Genomic DNA, 14,353 nt, shown 5'->3' on the forward strand with positions numbered 1-14,353 from the left:
TCTTGCCTTTTATCAGTTTTAAATATTTGCTCATAGTATCTTGTCTCCAAAGGTAACCAGTTGGTTGGTTTCTGTGCTGTCATTGTAAACTAATCTATTGAAATCATAGTTTAGGGCTCCCCTGGTGGCTTAGTGGTAAAGAATCTACCTGCCGTTGCAGGAGACACGGGTTCCATCCCTGGTCCAGGAAGGTCCCACATGCCATGGGGTAACTAAGCCTGTGTATCCCCACTCCAGTACTCTTGCCTGGAGAATCCCATGGACAGAGGAGCCTGGCTGGCTACAGTCCACGGGGTTGCAAAGAGTCAGGCACAACTGAGTGACTCACCTTCTTCTTCTTCACCACAACTCTTGAGTCTATGGTCTAGACTTGGAACCACAACTTCTGAGCCCATGAGCTACAACTACTATAGCCCACGCTCCAGAGCTGGTTCTCCACAACAAAAGAAACCAGTGCAATGAGAAGTGTGCACACCACAACTAGAGAGTAGCCTCTGCTCCCCAAAACCAGAGAAAAGCCCAAGCAGCGACAAAGACCCAGCACAGCCAGAATAAATAAACCGTAGTTCATATGTTTTAGTCTGTTGTAATTACTGTTGATATTCAATATTGTCACATCCTGGGTGAGTGGGAACCTTTTGAACTTAACTCTCAAGCTTTTGAAATGACCACTCTAGCCTGTTGAAGCCCTTTTTAGGCCATATAGTAAGAATTTTCAGTCTTGTGTATTTCCTTCCCTTTTAGTAACGGTGATGCGAGCTCACAGTCTGTGCACTGGTGTGCTTATTGCTACTAGGTTGGTTGTCATGTAGGTCTCTTCAGTTTACATGTAGGATCATTATGTTGTAACGTCTTTGACTTTATATACTTTTACCTCTTTTCTTTTATGCCTAAGACCTTTGTTCCTAACTATATCTTCCCTTTTTGAAATACTGTCTATACTATTCTTCCAAGCCACTATGTTTATTTCATATCATATTGGCTGCTTCTTTCAGATGCCTTTTGTGGATCCTACTTTTTAATCTCTATCTAATGAAGTGACCCAGAGTCAGTCTTGGACAACTTCTTGACTGTGTGCTGTCCCATTATTTTAAATATCATCTCTAAATAAAGTCTATCTGCCAGTAATTCCTTAGACTTTTATCTTTTGCCGAGACATCTACCCTAAACACCAAACTCCTAACTTTCTCATCTCCACTCAGAAGTTCAGAAATCATGTCAATCTGAATAGGTTTACAAAAGACTCATTTTTTTTTCTTCCCATACTTGCTGTCCCTCAGACTTTCCATTTTCATAAGCCCCACTCTTCTTGCACATTGCTTCCTATATATTACATTGAGAAGGCAGCCTAGAGTAGTCTTTTTAAAATATAATGCACATTGTGGTATACTTTTACTCTTCAAACCTTCAGTGGCTTCCTAGCACACTTAGAATGAAATCTAATCTTGAATAAAACCCAAAATCCTCACAATGTCACCTCTGTAAAAAGCAGTTTCTGCCCTTCATGATGCTCTTCATGGAATAGCATGGGGAGCTAACATAGTATATCCACAACCTAGACAACAGTTTTACTGGCATAAAACCTGTTCAACCATCTGAACTCTGAGTATACTTGTCCTTGCAAAAAAAAAGTGTTAAGTGTATTATGATTTACTCTTGAGTTTTTCCATTAATAGGCCTTTTCATCTTTTTTTAATTTCATTTTCTGTTAATGCTCATAAAGAATATCTATAATAAGCACCAAAGTTGAAGAAAATTTATGGTAGAGAAACGAAAATTGATCAAAATGACTTACGTATAGCCCACCCTTATTCGGCTATTGTATGGAGTAGCCAGCTGGGAAAACCTTGGCTTTCCAGAATTGTATTAATTAAAAAATTACATTGGACGAATGTAATTTTTTTCAAAACATGAACCACATCTTCAGCACCTTGACTAGAATTTCCAGGTCCTGTTTTCAGTTAGAAAGGGTGTGTGTCAGGGTCATCTATTACACAGATGACTCACTTCACCTGTATTGCAGATTTTTACACACATCCTCTGATTGTGTCCTCAAACAGCGCTCTGCGGAAGGTACAGCATAATCTGTTTAACAGTTGAAGAAATCAAGACATGGAGGGTAAAGTGATCAAGAGAGGCAGTTAGGCAACAGAAGCGCCAGGGCACTAAAACCCAGGCTGTCTTGAGTGCACACTCCTTGCTCTTCCTCAGTCCTTTCATTGCCTTTCTGTTGTCCCTTATGGAGTAAGCTACTTGGTCAATCACTGTTTTAGTATGTTTTAAGTATATTTCCATGAAAAGTGAATGTAAAGTTGCTCAGTCGTGTCCGACTCTTTGCAACCCCACACAGTCCATGGAATTCTCCAGGCCAGAATACTGGAGTGGGTAGTCGTTCCCTTCTTCAGGGGATCTTCCCAACCCAGGGATCGAACCCAGGTTTCCCACATTGCAGGCAGATTCTTTACCAGCTGAGCCACCAGGGAAGCCTCTTAATTATTGCCCCAGTCAGATTCTGCACAAATTACTAAACACAAATTAGGTATGTTTCCATGTTCTTACTTAATTAGAGCCCTTTTCAGATTCAAATACTTCTCATAGTCAATCTGTGAGATGGCTATTCACATTTTACAGGTGAAGAGGCTTAGAGGGACTTCCTTGGTTGTCCATTGGTTAAGAATTTGCCTTGCAATGAAGGGGACATGGGTTTGATTCCTGGTTGGGAAACTATTAATAAGATCCTACACACAACCGAGCAGCTAAGCCCACATGCCACAACGAAAGATCCAACTAAAACCAGTTGAAGAAATTTATATATATGGAAGTGAGGCTTAAAGACCTTAAGTAATTTGTCCTAGACCACCCCACTGGTAAGTGTAAGAACCATTATTTGGACCCAGGTCTTCCTCACTCCTTGGTTTGTGGTCTTCCTGCTGTTGTGCTGCCTCTCTATCTGCTATCGTTTTCAATCAATTTTGAATCGCTTGCTAGCTGTTGTAGATAATTTTTGCCTTTTTTTTTTAGGTTACTCTATATTTGTTGTTAAGGGTGATCTGCCAGATTGCGAAGCTGACCAACTTCTACAGATGATCAGGGTCCAACAGATGCATCGACCAAAACTTATTGGAGAAGAATTAGCACAACTTAAAGAACAGAGGTAAAGCTGGGCTTGTAGTGTTGGGTATATGATAGTATTTCATTATAAGAATTAAGTTTACATACTTACATTGAAGATGTGGTCCTTTTATCGTTGGTGGGGTTTTTTTAGACCTTTCTGTTTAAGTGTAGCTTATTGGTTTAACTTTGAATCAGCTCTCTGAATTATTTAAGTGTACTTCCCAACACAAATTCATATCACAATAGAACCTCTGTATGATTAGACGTTATCTGCAAAAAAAAAACAACTGTACATTTTCAACTTACATAAACATCTTTGGTTTATAAATGTCTCTATAGCGAAAATAGAAGAACAGTCTGCAGTTATTATTTGTGCTTTTATTCTTTAGAGTCCAGAAAACAGATCTAGAACGCGTCTTAGAAGTAAATGATGGGACAGGAATGTTAGACGAGGATGAGGAGGACTTGCAGAGGGCTCTCGCGCTAAGTCGCCAGGAAATTGACATGGAAGATGAAGAAGCCGATCTCCGCAGGGCCATTCAGCTCAGTATGCAAGGTATGGACATTCCAGCACTTACTTTATTTGTTGTCGAAGCAATTGATTTAGATCATTTTTAGTTCTTCTGGAAATTAATATACTATTGGTAGAAGTTCTTTGACAGTCACTGCAGAAGCAGTAGCTATATATAATCAGTTATTGTTTTTTTAGATATTATTTAATACAAATAACTTTTGGATATTATTTAATACATATAACTTTTTATGACTTGTGTTATATTAGGACTAGTTATATTTTTATTTCTGGTCATTCCATTTGGTTATAATACTGTGCAAACACAGTACTAAACGGAGCTAGTCATTGTGAGGTTAGTGGACCCTTGCCCAGACCAGCTGTTTAAATGCATTCTAGTAGCTGTGAAGGAAGGTCTGGACAGAGACTATAAATTGATTTTACAAAACTCTGAAACTTACCGGCTGTGGAACTTTTAGCTTAAGCTCACTTTGGTGGGCTCACTCTTTTAGCTCACCACACCTCTTCTCCCACCCCAGGGAATCCAAGTGGAGGGAGATGTCTGGGACGCTGCTCAAAGGGGCTTACTTAAAAAGTGTGATGGTTTTCTTTTGGGGAGGAGTTGTTTTGTTTTTGTCTAATGTGAATTTGCCTTTTACTTTCTAATGAAATTACTCATCAATTGAATTCCTTAAGGATCTAAATAAAATTGGGTTTCTGTTAATATGAAGATTATCCTTTTTATGCTGTATTTTGTCCCGAACTGCTCATGCCTCCTGGCCACGTCTGAGCACTCTGTAATGCTGCACAGGCCCATTGTGGATTAGCAGAGTCCTGCTAGGTTAGCCCAGTGGTGGACAGACACCAGCCTTATTAGTTTTAGATATTTTTGTGTACTTTACTCTTCTTCCCATGTCATTCCACAATTTGTGCAGAATCTGATTGGAGCAATAATTTAGTAAGAACACAGAAACATACTTAAGTTGTGTCAGTACCCAAATGTTTGAAGATAGAGGAATACACAGAATGGGTTTATTTTACAATCTTCCACTTTAAGTTACTTCTCGGAATTCTGTGCCTTCAAAAGTGTAGATTGATTTCTGGGACTTCCCTGGTGTGGTACATTGGTTAAGAATCCTCTCTGCAATGCAGGGGACATGGGTTCAATCCTTGGTCAAGGAACTGAAATCCCACATGTCTCAGAGCAACTAAGCCCACAAGTGCTATAACAAGAGGGTCTGTGTGCCTCAAGCAGAGATTCCCCATGGTGCAAGGAGGATCCCACGTGCCACAGCTGACTCAATGCAGCCAAATTAATTAATTAATTAATTTTTTAAAGTGTAGATTCATTTCTAATAAGAGCAAGCAAGTGTGGTGCTAGTTATTTCTCCTACCAGATGGTCATTGAGCTTACCTCATGTCCACTGTGTCACAAATGAAAGTAGGTGTGGTTGCAGTGGACACAGGTTAGATTGAACTACCTTATTCTGATTTTCCCTGAATCTTTCAGAGACTTTCTTACATTTACAGAATGGTACAGAATAGTTTTGAGAAGAAAACTTTTTGAAACCTCCTTCACCTAAGTATAAACACGTCATGACTTGGTAAATAAAACTGTTTTTTGTTGTGTTTTATTTGGTTTTCAGGTACTTCCAGAAATAGATGTCAAGATATCCCACAGACATCGGGTTCACATCCTACTTCAGAAGAGCTACGGAAGAGAAGAGAAGCCTACTTTGAAAAGTAAAGTAGTTGGTACCATATTAAAACTGCATATTTTCTATTTATCTTGGCTTTGTCTATTTGTAGACATATAGCTTTGACCTAACCATTTATTTTATTTAGAATTCTCTCTCCTTTTTAAAAAGACTGACTAGTGACTGACCCTATGAACATTTGAATGTAGTTTTTAAAAATTTATAGCTAATAAACTGAAATCAAATATAGTTTTAGGAGAAAACGTTGCCTCAGTACTAATTAAATTTTCATGAAATAGGGTGAAGGAAGCCTTGTAAAATTTCAGTCATCAGAAGAAAAATGGAATTGGATCAAGGCAAGAACAAAGCCCTGTGGTCCTTTGAATATACTTCTTGGTTACCTGACTAACCCTACAAAGTTCTCCTGTCAATTAATAGGAAAAACACCATTTGTCATAGGAGAACACACTGTCAAATGGAGCTGGTGCTTAACCACTCTGCTCATTACCACACTGGGGGGTGCCAGAGGCCCATCAGCATCAGGGGCATGAGAGGAACTGTAAATCTCAACCATCAGCTCCTAGGACCTAACTTTGTGCCAAGCTGTATAAGTGTTCTCAAAATAGAAATTTCACCCATATCATTATCATTGCCAGTAACCGTTATTCACAGGTCTTCATCCCCTTTTCTCTTTTTAAAGATAAAACTCCCATCTTACCATCACAAGATCTCTAATAGATGTTCACATTCTATCATCCCAGCTCAGAGAACTAAGGCAGTGGCTGAGTCTGGCCTGTTATTTACTATATTTTATCAATTCTAAGATGCACATATTTTTCACATTTCAACATCTCTGTAATGCGAAAGACTCTTACACATCATATTTGGTAGTACTTTAGCTGTATCTAAAATGTTGGCGCATTTTACATTGGATGATGTAATGAAGATAATATTTACCTTGTTTTCTGTTTTTTTTTAAGTCACAACTCAGAAGTATATGAAGGAAAGTTCTGATCTACTGACATCCTCTTAATGTGAGATATTTCTAGTCTTTATTCAGTGATAGATTAATGAATTTAGTTCTGTATAAAAATCTCAAAATAGTGCTTATTAGTGCTTGTCACTCCCTTTACAATTTTAAAATTAACTTTTTTATTTTTTAAATATGATAAAGTTCAAATTTATTTGCAAGTAGAGAAACTAGCATAGAGAACCCTGATTTATCTGTTGCCCACATGTAACAAATATCAGCACATTGGCCATCTTGGGTTTTTTTTTTTCTTATTTTTATTAGTGGAGGCTAATTACTTTACATCATTGCCGTGGTTTTTGTCATACATTGACATGAATTAGCCATGGATCTACATGTAAATCCATCTTGGCTTTTACGCCCCTGTCTCCCGTGCTATTTACTCTTGTACCACCCCCCTCACCCCAGGGTGGGGTTATTTTGTAATAAATCTAAATCATAATATTTCATCTGTATTGATTTTCATGTCTGTCTCTAAAATACATGGTTTTTTCTTAATATCACCAAATGCTTTTGTCACACAATAATGGAATAAAGATCACATGATAATTATTAATGGTAGTTCTATAATATCATCAACTAACTAGTCAGTGCTAAAAACAGCTTTCAGAGTTTAACTAGATAAAAAATAATATTTTGGAAAATTTATCTTACAAGATATCTAAATCTAAAAAACCACAATCCTACCTTTAATAACTAATGATAGTGTTTTGATAGTCATACACTTACAGTCACACAAATGCACATATATTGTATATCACATGTTCCCATGATTGTGAATATTCTTTGCAAGAGGCTATGTTGTAATTCATAAAATGTATGTATCACAATTTATGAACCTATTGATTTTTGCTATTATAATTAATAATGCAATGAGCAATCCTTGCATTGACTTTATGCCTCAAATCTCTCATCATTTCTTCTAATTATCCTGAAAATTTCAGATTACTAAGTTAAAGCGCAGGAACATTTTTAAAGCCTTGGTAAAGATTTCTAAACTGCTCTGCAGAACAGTTTCCAAGTGATACCTCTTCCATGCTTTTCTGAGACTTTAGTTTTTTCCAGAATAAACATAGACATACTTTATAGAGAAACTGTTACATTCACAAGTACATCCAAGAAAAGGAAACCATCTTTAAAGTATAAAAACAAATCCCTCTTTTGTTAAAAAAAGTTTTTAAGATTTTTTGGATTAAAAATGTAGAACTTTCAGTAAATTAGATTTTTTATAGCACAAAGGATAATGCAGTAACTAACATTTCACAATGACTAAGTAAGTTATAACAAGCACAATGCTAGCTATAACTAATGCAGATGTTTTATTCAATGTTGTGCCCTTTTAAAAATGTCTGAGTCTCCTTTCTGATTGGGGGTAGTTGATTAGGTAAGAAAGTACAGTGATGGTTCCAGCTTCAGCTTCCTATCCCCTACCTCCTAGTTTGACTTTGAAAATACTGGTGGTAACTTGAGTAGACCTAGAGAATGTTTTAACTTTGATTAGTGTTCAGAATCCTGTAGGACTCATGATTGAAGGAGCTGAGAAACTAATTTTTGCCTTTCACTAGAATCCTGATTACTAAACCTAGATGGGTCCTTGTCACAATAGCTTGTATTGTGGAGAACTTGACTGTAAGGCTGTGGAGTCATTTCTTACTTCTGATCTTTTCCAAACTTACCCTGGTGCTAATTTGTTATTCATTGAAATTTATAGGTGTTTTTTTTTTTTTTCCTGTAGAGTATTTGAAGCTTCATACTTAATGTAGCAGCCACAGTTTAGCCACAGTATTCCTGGATTAAGCGTGAAAATACTGTTGAAAGTCTACCTGTTAACAAATTTATAGTTTATGAGTAGGCATTGTTAGCTGATACTTTCATAGCTATGATATTTTTTCCCAGTAGTAATCTCCAAATCCATGGTACATATAGAACCCTGAGCAAAACTCTACTTTATCAGCTATATCATTGTGAAACCTTAATTCCCGTGTTGTGAACATCAAATGAGGCAGTGTATGTAAAACTGTTTTGTAAACTGAAGTAGCCTATGGATACACTTAGCATTATTAATGCCTTCTCCAGATGTAACTCTGATATGATGCTGATTCTTTCTTTCTGTCACTTAAAAAAGTGGTTCTTAACCAGGAGAGAAACAAGAGAGCCATTCCCTTCTCCAGGGGATCTTCCTGACCTAGGGATTGAACCCAGATCTCCTGCATTGCAGGCAGATTCTTTACCATCTGAGCCACCAGGAAAACCCAGTGTTTTCATAGTCATGGGTTACTATGATTTTCTGATTACCTAATACTTGAACTGCCACTTCAGTGGTGTGATGTAGTTTATCAGAGTCTAGCCTAAAAAACAGAAACTACTTAGAGATTTTTAAATGTTTAACTGGAGGGTAGTTGCTTTACACGGTTGTGTTGGCTTCTGCTGTACAACAGTGTGAATCAGCCATAAATATACATCTGTCCCCTCCCTCCCTCTCAAGCCTCCTTTGGACAAGGCGGAAGTTTAAGAACACACTGCTTTAGCTGTGACCCTAGGACCAGGAAGCTGCCACCACAGCTGCCTAGACAGGGAACCTGCAGTCTGGCCCCCGCTGCCGCCCCCAGGAAGCAGGATTGTGGAGCTGGCGTCTCCATGACTTTACTTGCGAGCAGAGACCCGCCAAAGCCGCAGGAAGAGGACTCTACCTCCTCTGCCGTGTGTGTCTCGGGCGTGTCTTTAACTGGTAGCCAGACTCCTAACTTGGAAACAGTCTAAGATGTGTAGTTTTCAGTTTTCCAGCCTTTCTCATGCTGAAGGCATGTTAGAAGGCACAGGGGGAAAGGATACTGATTTACTATTTGAACATGTTCCATCTTACAGTGTCCCCACATAGGAAAGGTGTCAAAATACTCTCAAGGCTGGCAGTTGATTTACTTCTCACTTTGAAGTAGAATGAAGGTTATCTCTCTAAAGGCACTGTCTCACCTATCACGCCCTTGCATTCTGAAATACTTTCTTGAATGGAGAGGGAGGAGGGCCTGGAGAGGATGCGCCGGGAATTCCTCGTACCTCACAGCCTGTCTTTTTCGTGTCATATTCCAGAATCATAGTATGCTCGTGGGAGCCCACTGCCTGTGTGTCCCTTGTTAGCCATGCTCACCAGAACCTGTGCATACATCAGTGTCTGGCTCAGAGGCCAGCAGGGAAAAACTGCAAGTCCCACTGGCTGAATTTGCCTCGTTGCTCATATTTAAAACACAAGATTAAGAGGGGCCCTAGAAAGAAGTGTGCTATTCTATTCTATTTTATAGTGTTGTATGTGTTAGTTGCTCAGTCATGTCTGACTCTTTGTGACCCCATGGATTGTAGCCCACCACGCTCTCCTGTCCATGGGATTCTCCAAGTAAGAATGCTGGAGTGGGTAGCCTTTTCCTTCTCCAGGGGATCTTCCCAACCCAGGGATTGAATCCAGGTCTCCTGCATTGCAGGCAGATGCTATACCATCTAAGCTACAAGGGAAGCCCTATTGTGTTATTGGTCATTTTAAAATGCTGCTTCTTCCTGACTTCAGATTATACTAAAAAGCTACAGTCATCAAGACATATGGTACTGGCACAAAAACAGAAATATAGACCAATGGGACAAGATAGAAAGCCCAGAAATAAACTCAGGTGTCTATGGGTACCTTATTTTTGACAAAGGAGGCAAGAATATACAATGGGTCAAAGACAGCCTCTTCAATAAATGGTGCTGGAAAAACTGGACAACTACATGTAAAAGAATGAAATTAAAATACTTGCTAACACCATACACAAAGATAGAGTCAAAATGGATTAAAGACCTAAATGTAAGACCAGAAACTATAAAACTCTTACAGGAAAACATAGGCAGAACACTGGATGACATAAATCAAAGCAAGATCCTCTATGACCCACCTCCTAGAGTAATGGAAATAAAAACAAAAGTAAAGTGGGACCTGATTAAACTTAAAAGCTTTTGCACAGCAAAGAAAACTGTAAGCAAGGTGAAAAGACAACCCTCAAAATGAGAGAAAATAATAGGAAATGAAACAACTGACAAAGGATTAATTTCTAAAATATACAAGCAGCTCATACAACTCAATACCAGAAAAACAACCCAATCAAAAAGTGGGAAAGAGACCTAAACAGACATTTCTCCAAAGAAGACATACAGATGGCTAACAAACACAAGAAAAGATGCTCAACATCACTTATTATTAGAGAAATGCAAATCAAAACCAAGAGATACCACCTTACATCGGTCAAAATGGCCATCATCAAAAAGTCTACAAACAATAAATGCTGGAGAGGGTGTGGAGGAAAGGGAATGCTCTTGCACTGTTGGTGGGAATGTAAATTGATACAGCCACGATGGAAGACGGTATGGAGGATTCCTTAAAAAAACTAGGAATAAAACCACCATATGACCCAGCAATCCCACTCCTAGGCATATACCCTGAGGAAACCAGGGTTGAAAAAGACACATGTATTTCACTGTTCATTGCAGCGCTATTTACAACAGCTAGAACATGGAAGCAACCTAGATGCCCGTCAACAGATGAATGGATAAAGAAGTTGTACATATACACAGTGGAATATTATTCAGACATAAAAAGTGCATTTGAGTCAGTTCTGATGAGGTGAATGAGCCTAGAACTTATTATACAGAGTGAAGTGAGTCAGAAAGATAAATATTGTATTCTAACGCACATATATGGAATCCAGAAAAATGATTCCGAATAATGTATTTACAGGGCAGCAGTGGAGAAACAGACATAGAGAATAGACTTATGGACATGGGGAGAGGGGAGAAGAGGGTGAGATGTGTGGAAAGAGTGACATGGAAACTTACATTGCCATTTGTAAAATAGACAGCCAATGAGAATTTGCTTTATGGCTCAGGAAACTCAACTAGGGGTTCTGTATCAACCTAGAGGGGTGGGATGGGGAGGGAGATGGGAGAGAGGTTCAGAAGGGTTTGGATATATGTATACCTATGGCTAATTCATGTTGAGGTTTGACAGAAAACAACAAAATTCTGTAAGGCAATTAACCTTCAATAAAAAAATAAATTTAAAAAAACAGTAAAAAAAAAAAAAAAAAGAAATACCTTAGAGGGTAAGGTTGATAAAAAACAGAAAGTATCATTCATTACCCCATTAAAGAATTTTGTGTTCATAAAAAAAAAATCTGCTTCCTTTAAAGATCCTTTTATGCATTTTTTTGAAAGCTATAGCTTCTTGCTTAGATTGTCAGCTGTTTATAAGTTTTGTTTTTTGAAAATTTTTAGCATATACATATGTATGTATATAAAGTAATTTTAAATTGATGTAAAAGCAGAAATAGTTCAGAGTTCCTTATACCCTCCACCTAGATTTCCCAATTGTTGATATTTCTGAACCACTTTAGAATAACTTACAAACACAATTTTCCTTTATATTTCTCAAAACTTAAGTACAAACACAATTTTCCATCATATTTCTCAAAACTTAAGTGTATATTTTCTGAGTATAAGGACACGCCTACCTATTTACATCATAAACATCATGTTTAAATGTTGTAATGTATGAATTGTTATGACATGGATTTTCCTTTTGAAAAAATACAGGGAGAACTTCCTTCAATGCAGCAGGTATTACTGAAACTTGACAATGCAGGTTAAATAGTTGTTTTCCTTTCTTTCATTCATAAAGTATTGGTGACAAGCAGAGGTTTAGGTACTGGAGAAACAAGCTGGGTAAGCTTTGTGCTCTCATTAGTTTATGACTCTACAGAGGGAGACAGGCGAAAGATTATCAGATGATGATAGTTTATACTGAAAATTAAATGAAAGTGTGAGAATGGCAGGTGGCTGCCTTAGCTCAGACAGTCAGGAAATATCCTGTGTCCATGGGATTCACCAGGCAAGAATACTGGAATGGGTTGCCATTTCCTCCTTCAAGGGATCTTCCTGACCTGGGGATCAAATCTGGGTCTCCTGCATTGGCAGGCAGATTCTTCACCGTCAGAACCACCAGGGAAGCCTCTGAGGAGATACGGAAGCCTAGATATGAATGACAGGGAGGAGCCAGCCATGGAGGGATCATTTTAATCTGCCTATAATTTGAGATGCTTTATCTTTTCAAAGGTGCTTATTTTCAGTGACTTCCAACAATATTAAGGACCTGTAAACCAACACATTTGCATAAAAATAGTGACTCCATTGGTACAATGTGTTATCTTTATGGTGAAAACACCTATCTGTTAAATTGTCTGATAAATGTGAATTTTCTATCTAGGTTTCCTGGGATCAGCACTGTGATGCTTCTCAGTTATTTATGTCAGACTGATTGCTGTTTCTTTTAAAAATTGAAGTGTAATTGATTTATAATGTGTTAATTCATGTGTACAGCAAAATTATTGAGATATATGTGTGTGTGTGTATATATATATAGATTCTTTCTCAGATTCTTTTCCATTATAGGTTATTATAAGATATTGAATATAGTTCACTATGCTATACAGTAGGACCTTGTTACATATTTTATATATAGTAGTATATATCTATTAATCCCAAACTCCTCATTTATCCCCCCCTTTACCCTTTGGTAATCATAAGTTTTTTCCATCAGCATGATTGCTCTTGCCTTCTTTTGGGGTGTTCAAGCCAGTGACGCTTTTGTTTTGTGGAATCATTTATTTTCCATGGGAATGGTTTTTCTCATGGCATATTTATTCTTAGGTTTTGTTTTTTAAATGTACATTCCACTCTTGAATGTTTCAGGCAGCAGCAGCAGCAACAACAAGCTCCACCAGGACAGCTTACGCATCTGTGTGAAAAGTTGAGCACAAGTTCTGAAGCACCAGACAGTGATCTAGGTATGCCTCCTGACCATACATCACGTCTGTTACCTGCATGCTCTCTTTGACACACAGGCTCCATGTGATTTTTGGCTTTATAGGCTTTTTTTCTCCTCTCTTTCATTATACTGAAAATCGTGAATAAGAATTTGTGATCTACTAAACTTTCTTGGATTAAGGAGCAGGCTGACTCCTTAATATACTTGTGCCTTTAAAACACTCAGTGAATGTTTTGCTTTAAAATTATAAGTACTACTTGCAATGTCACAGTAATTAGTACATTTTCCAAAAGTTTCTCAAAGATAATGAGTAATAGTAAGTGGAAATTAAGTTCATTTTACTACTTGCAAAACTGAAAACACTTGAGTGTAGTCTTCATTACAACATAGAAGTCTAGAATTACTTATTAGACCTTGGTTTAATAAATAGGTCTTGAACGTTAGCCAGTTATTGGTAGTAGAAACTGAGTGAAAAAGAAGCTGTATCCAACAAAGAACTTGTAAGTAGGACATAAAAAGAACTCTCAAAACTAAGAAAATAACTCAAAAAGATAGGCAAAGGATTTGAACACTTTACCAGGTATATGGATGAAAATTGGGCATGAAAATATACTCAACATCACTAGTCATTAGGGAAATGCAAACTAAACCCACAATGAGATGCAGTTACACACTTATAAGAAAGACTTAAGAAAATAATTAAATTGACAATACCAAATGCAGGCAAGAATCAAAGCAACTGGGATTCTCATACACTGTTAGTATGAGTGTAAAATGGTACAAATCTGGAAAAATACAAACTTAAATGTACACTTAACCATGGGATCCAGTAGTCCAACTCCTAGTATCTAACCAAGAGAAAAGAAAATTAGATTCACACAAAAACTTACTGTGACTGCTTTAGCAGATTTGTTCATAATAGCCCCAAACAGGAAGCTACTTAAAGGTTATCCTTCAGATGGTGAATAGACATAAACTGCTACATCCAAACAATGGACTACTATTAGCAATAAAAAGGAATGAGCTGGTACTTTTTCGTACACATTCTGCTAAGTACAGCTAACAACCCTGGACTTTTGCATAAAGCAAATATAAGCAGAATCTGAAAGGCAGAGAGAAGACAAACTGGCTGGGAAGCTCAGGACCAGAGAAAGACA

General features: G+C 37.7%; 1 protein-coding gene and 1 long non-coding RNA gene across 7 annotated transcripts in view; one reads left to right on the plus strand and one right to left on the minus strand.

Annotated features, from left to right (window-relative positions):
* Positions 1 to 14,353, minus strand: part of LOC139038709 (uncharacterized) — a 448,893-nt gene that overhangs the window by 64,833 nt on the left and 369,707 nt on the right. The gene's annotated exons all lie outside the window — the stretch shown is intronic.
* ATXN3 (ataxin 3) overlaps positions 1 to 14,353 on the plus strand; it is a 44,734-nt gene that overhangs the window by 15,895 nt on the left and 14,486 nt on the right. For 5 of the 6 annotated variants that reach the window (XM_070477936.1, XM_070477939.1, XM_070477937.1 and 2 more), the window contains 4 exons: positions 3,022 to 3,154; positions 3,504 to 3,670; positions 5,272 to 5,368; positions 13,121 to 13,215. In XM_070477936.1, coding sequence (XP_070334037.1) covers positions 3,022 to 3,154; positions 3,504 to 3,670; positions 5,272 to 5,368; positions 13,121 to 13,215 — 492 coding nt within the window. Of the gene's footprint in view, positions 1 to 3,021; positions 3,155 to 3,503; positions 3,671 to 5,271; positions 5,369 to 6,302; positions 6,357 to 13,120; positions 13,216 to 14,353 lie in introns of those variants that run through there. The other variant, XM_020875978.2, reaches the window with a different exon arrangement.

Source organism: Odocoileus virginianus, chromosome 16 (genome assembly GCF_023699985.2).
Source record: "Odocoileus virginianus isolate 20LAN1187 ecotype Illinois chromosome 16, Ovbor_1.2, whole genome shotgun sequence".
Taxonomy (NCBI): Eukaryota; Metazoa; Chordata; class Mammalia; order Artiodactyla; family Cervidae; genus Odocoileus; species Odocoileus virginianus.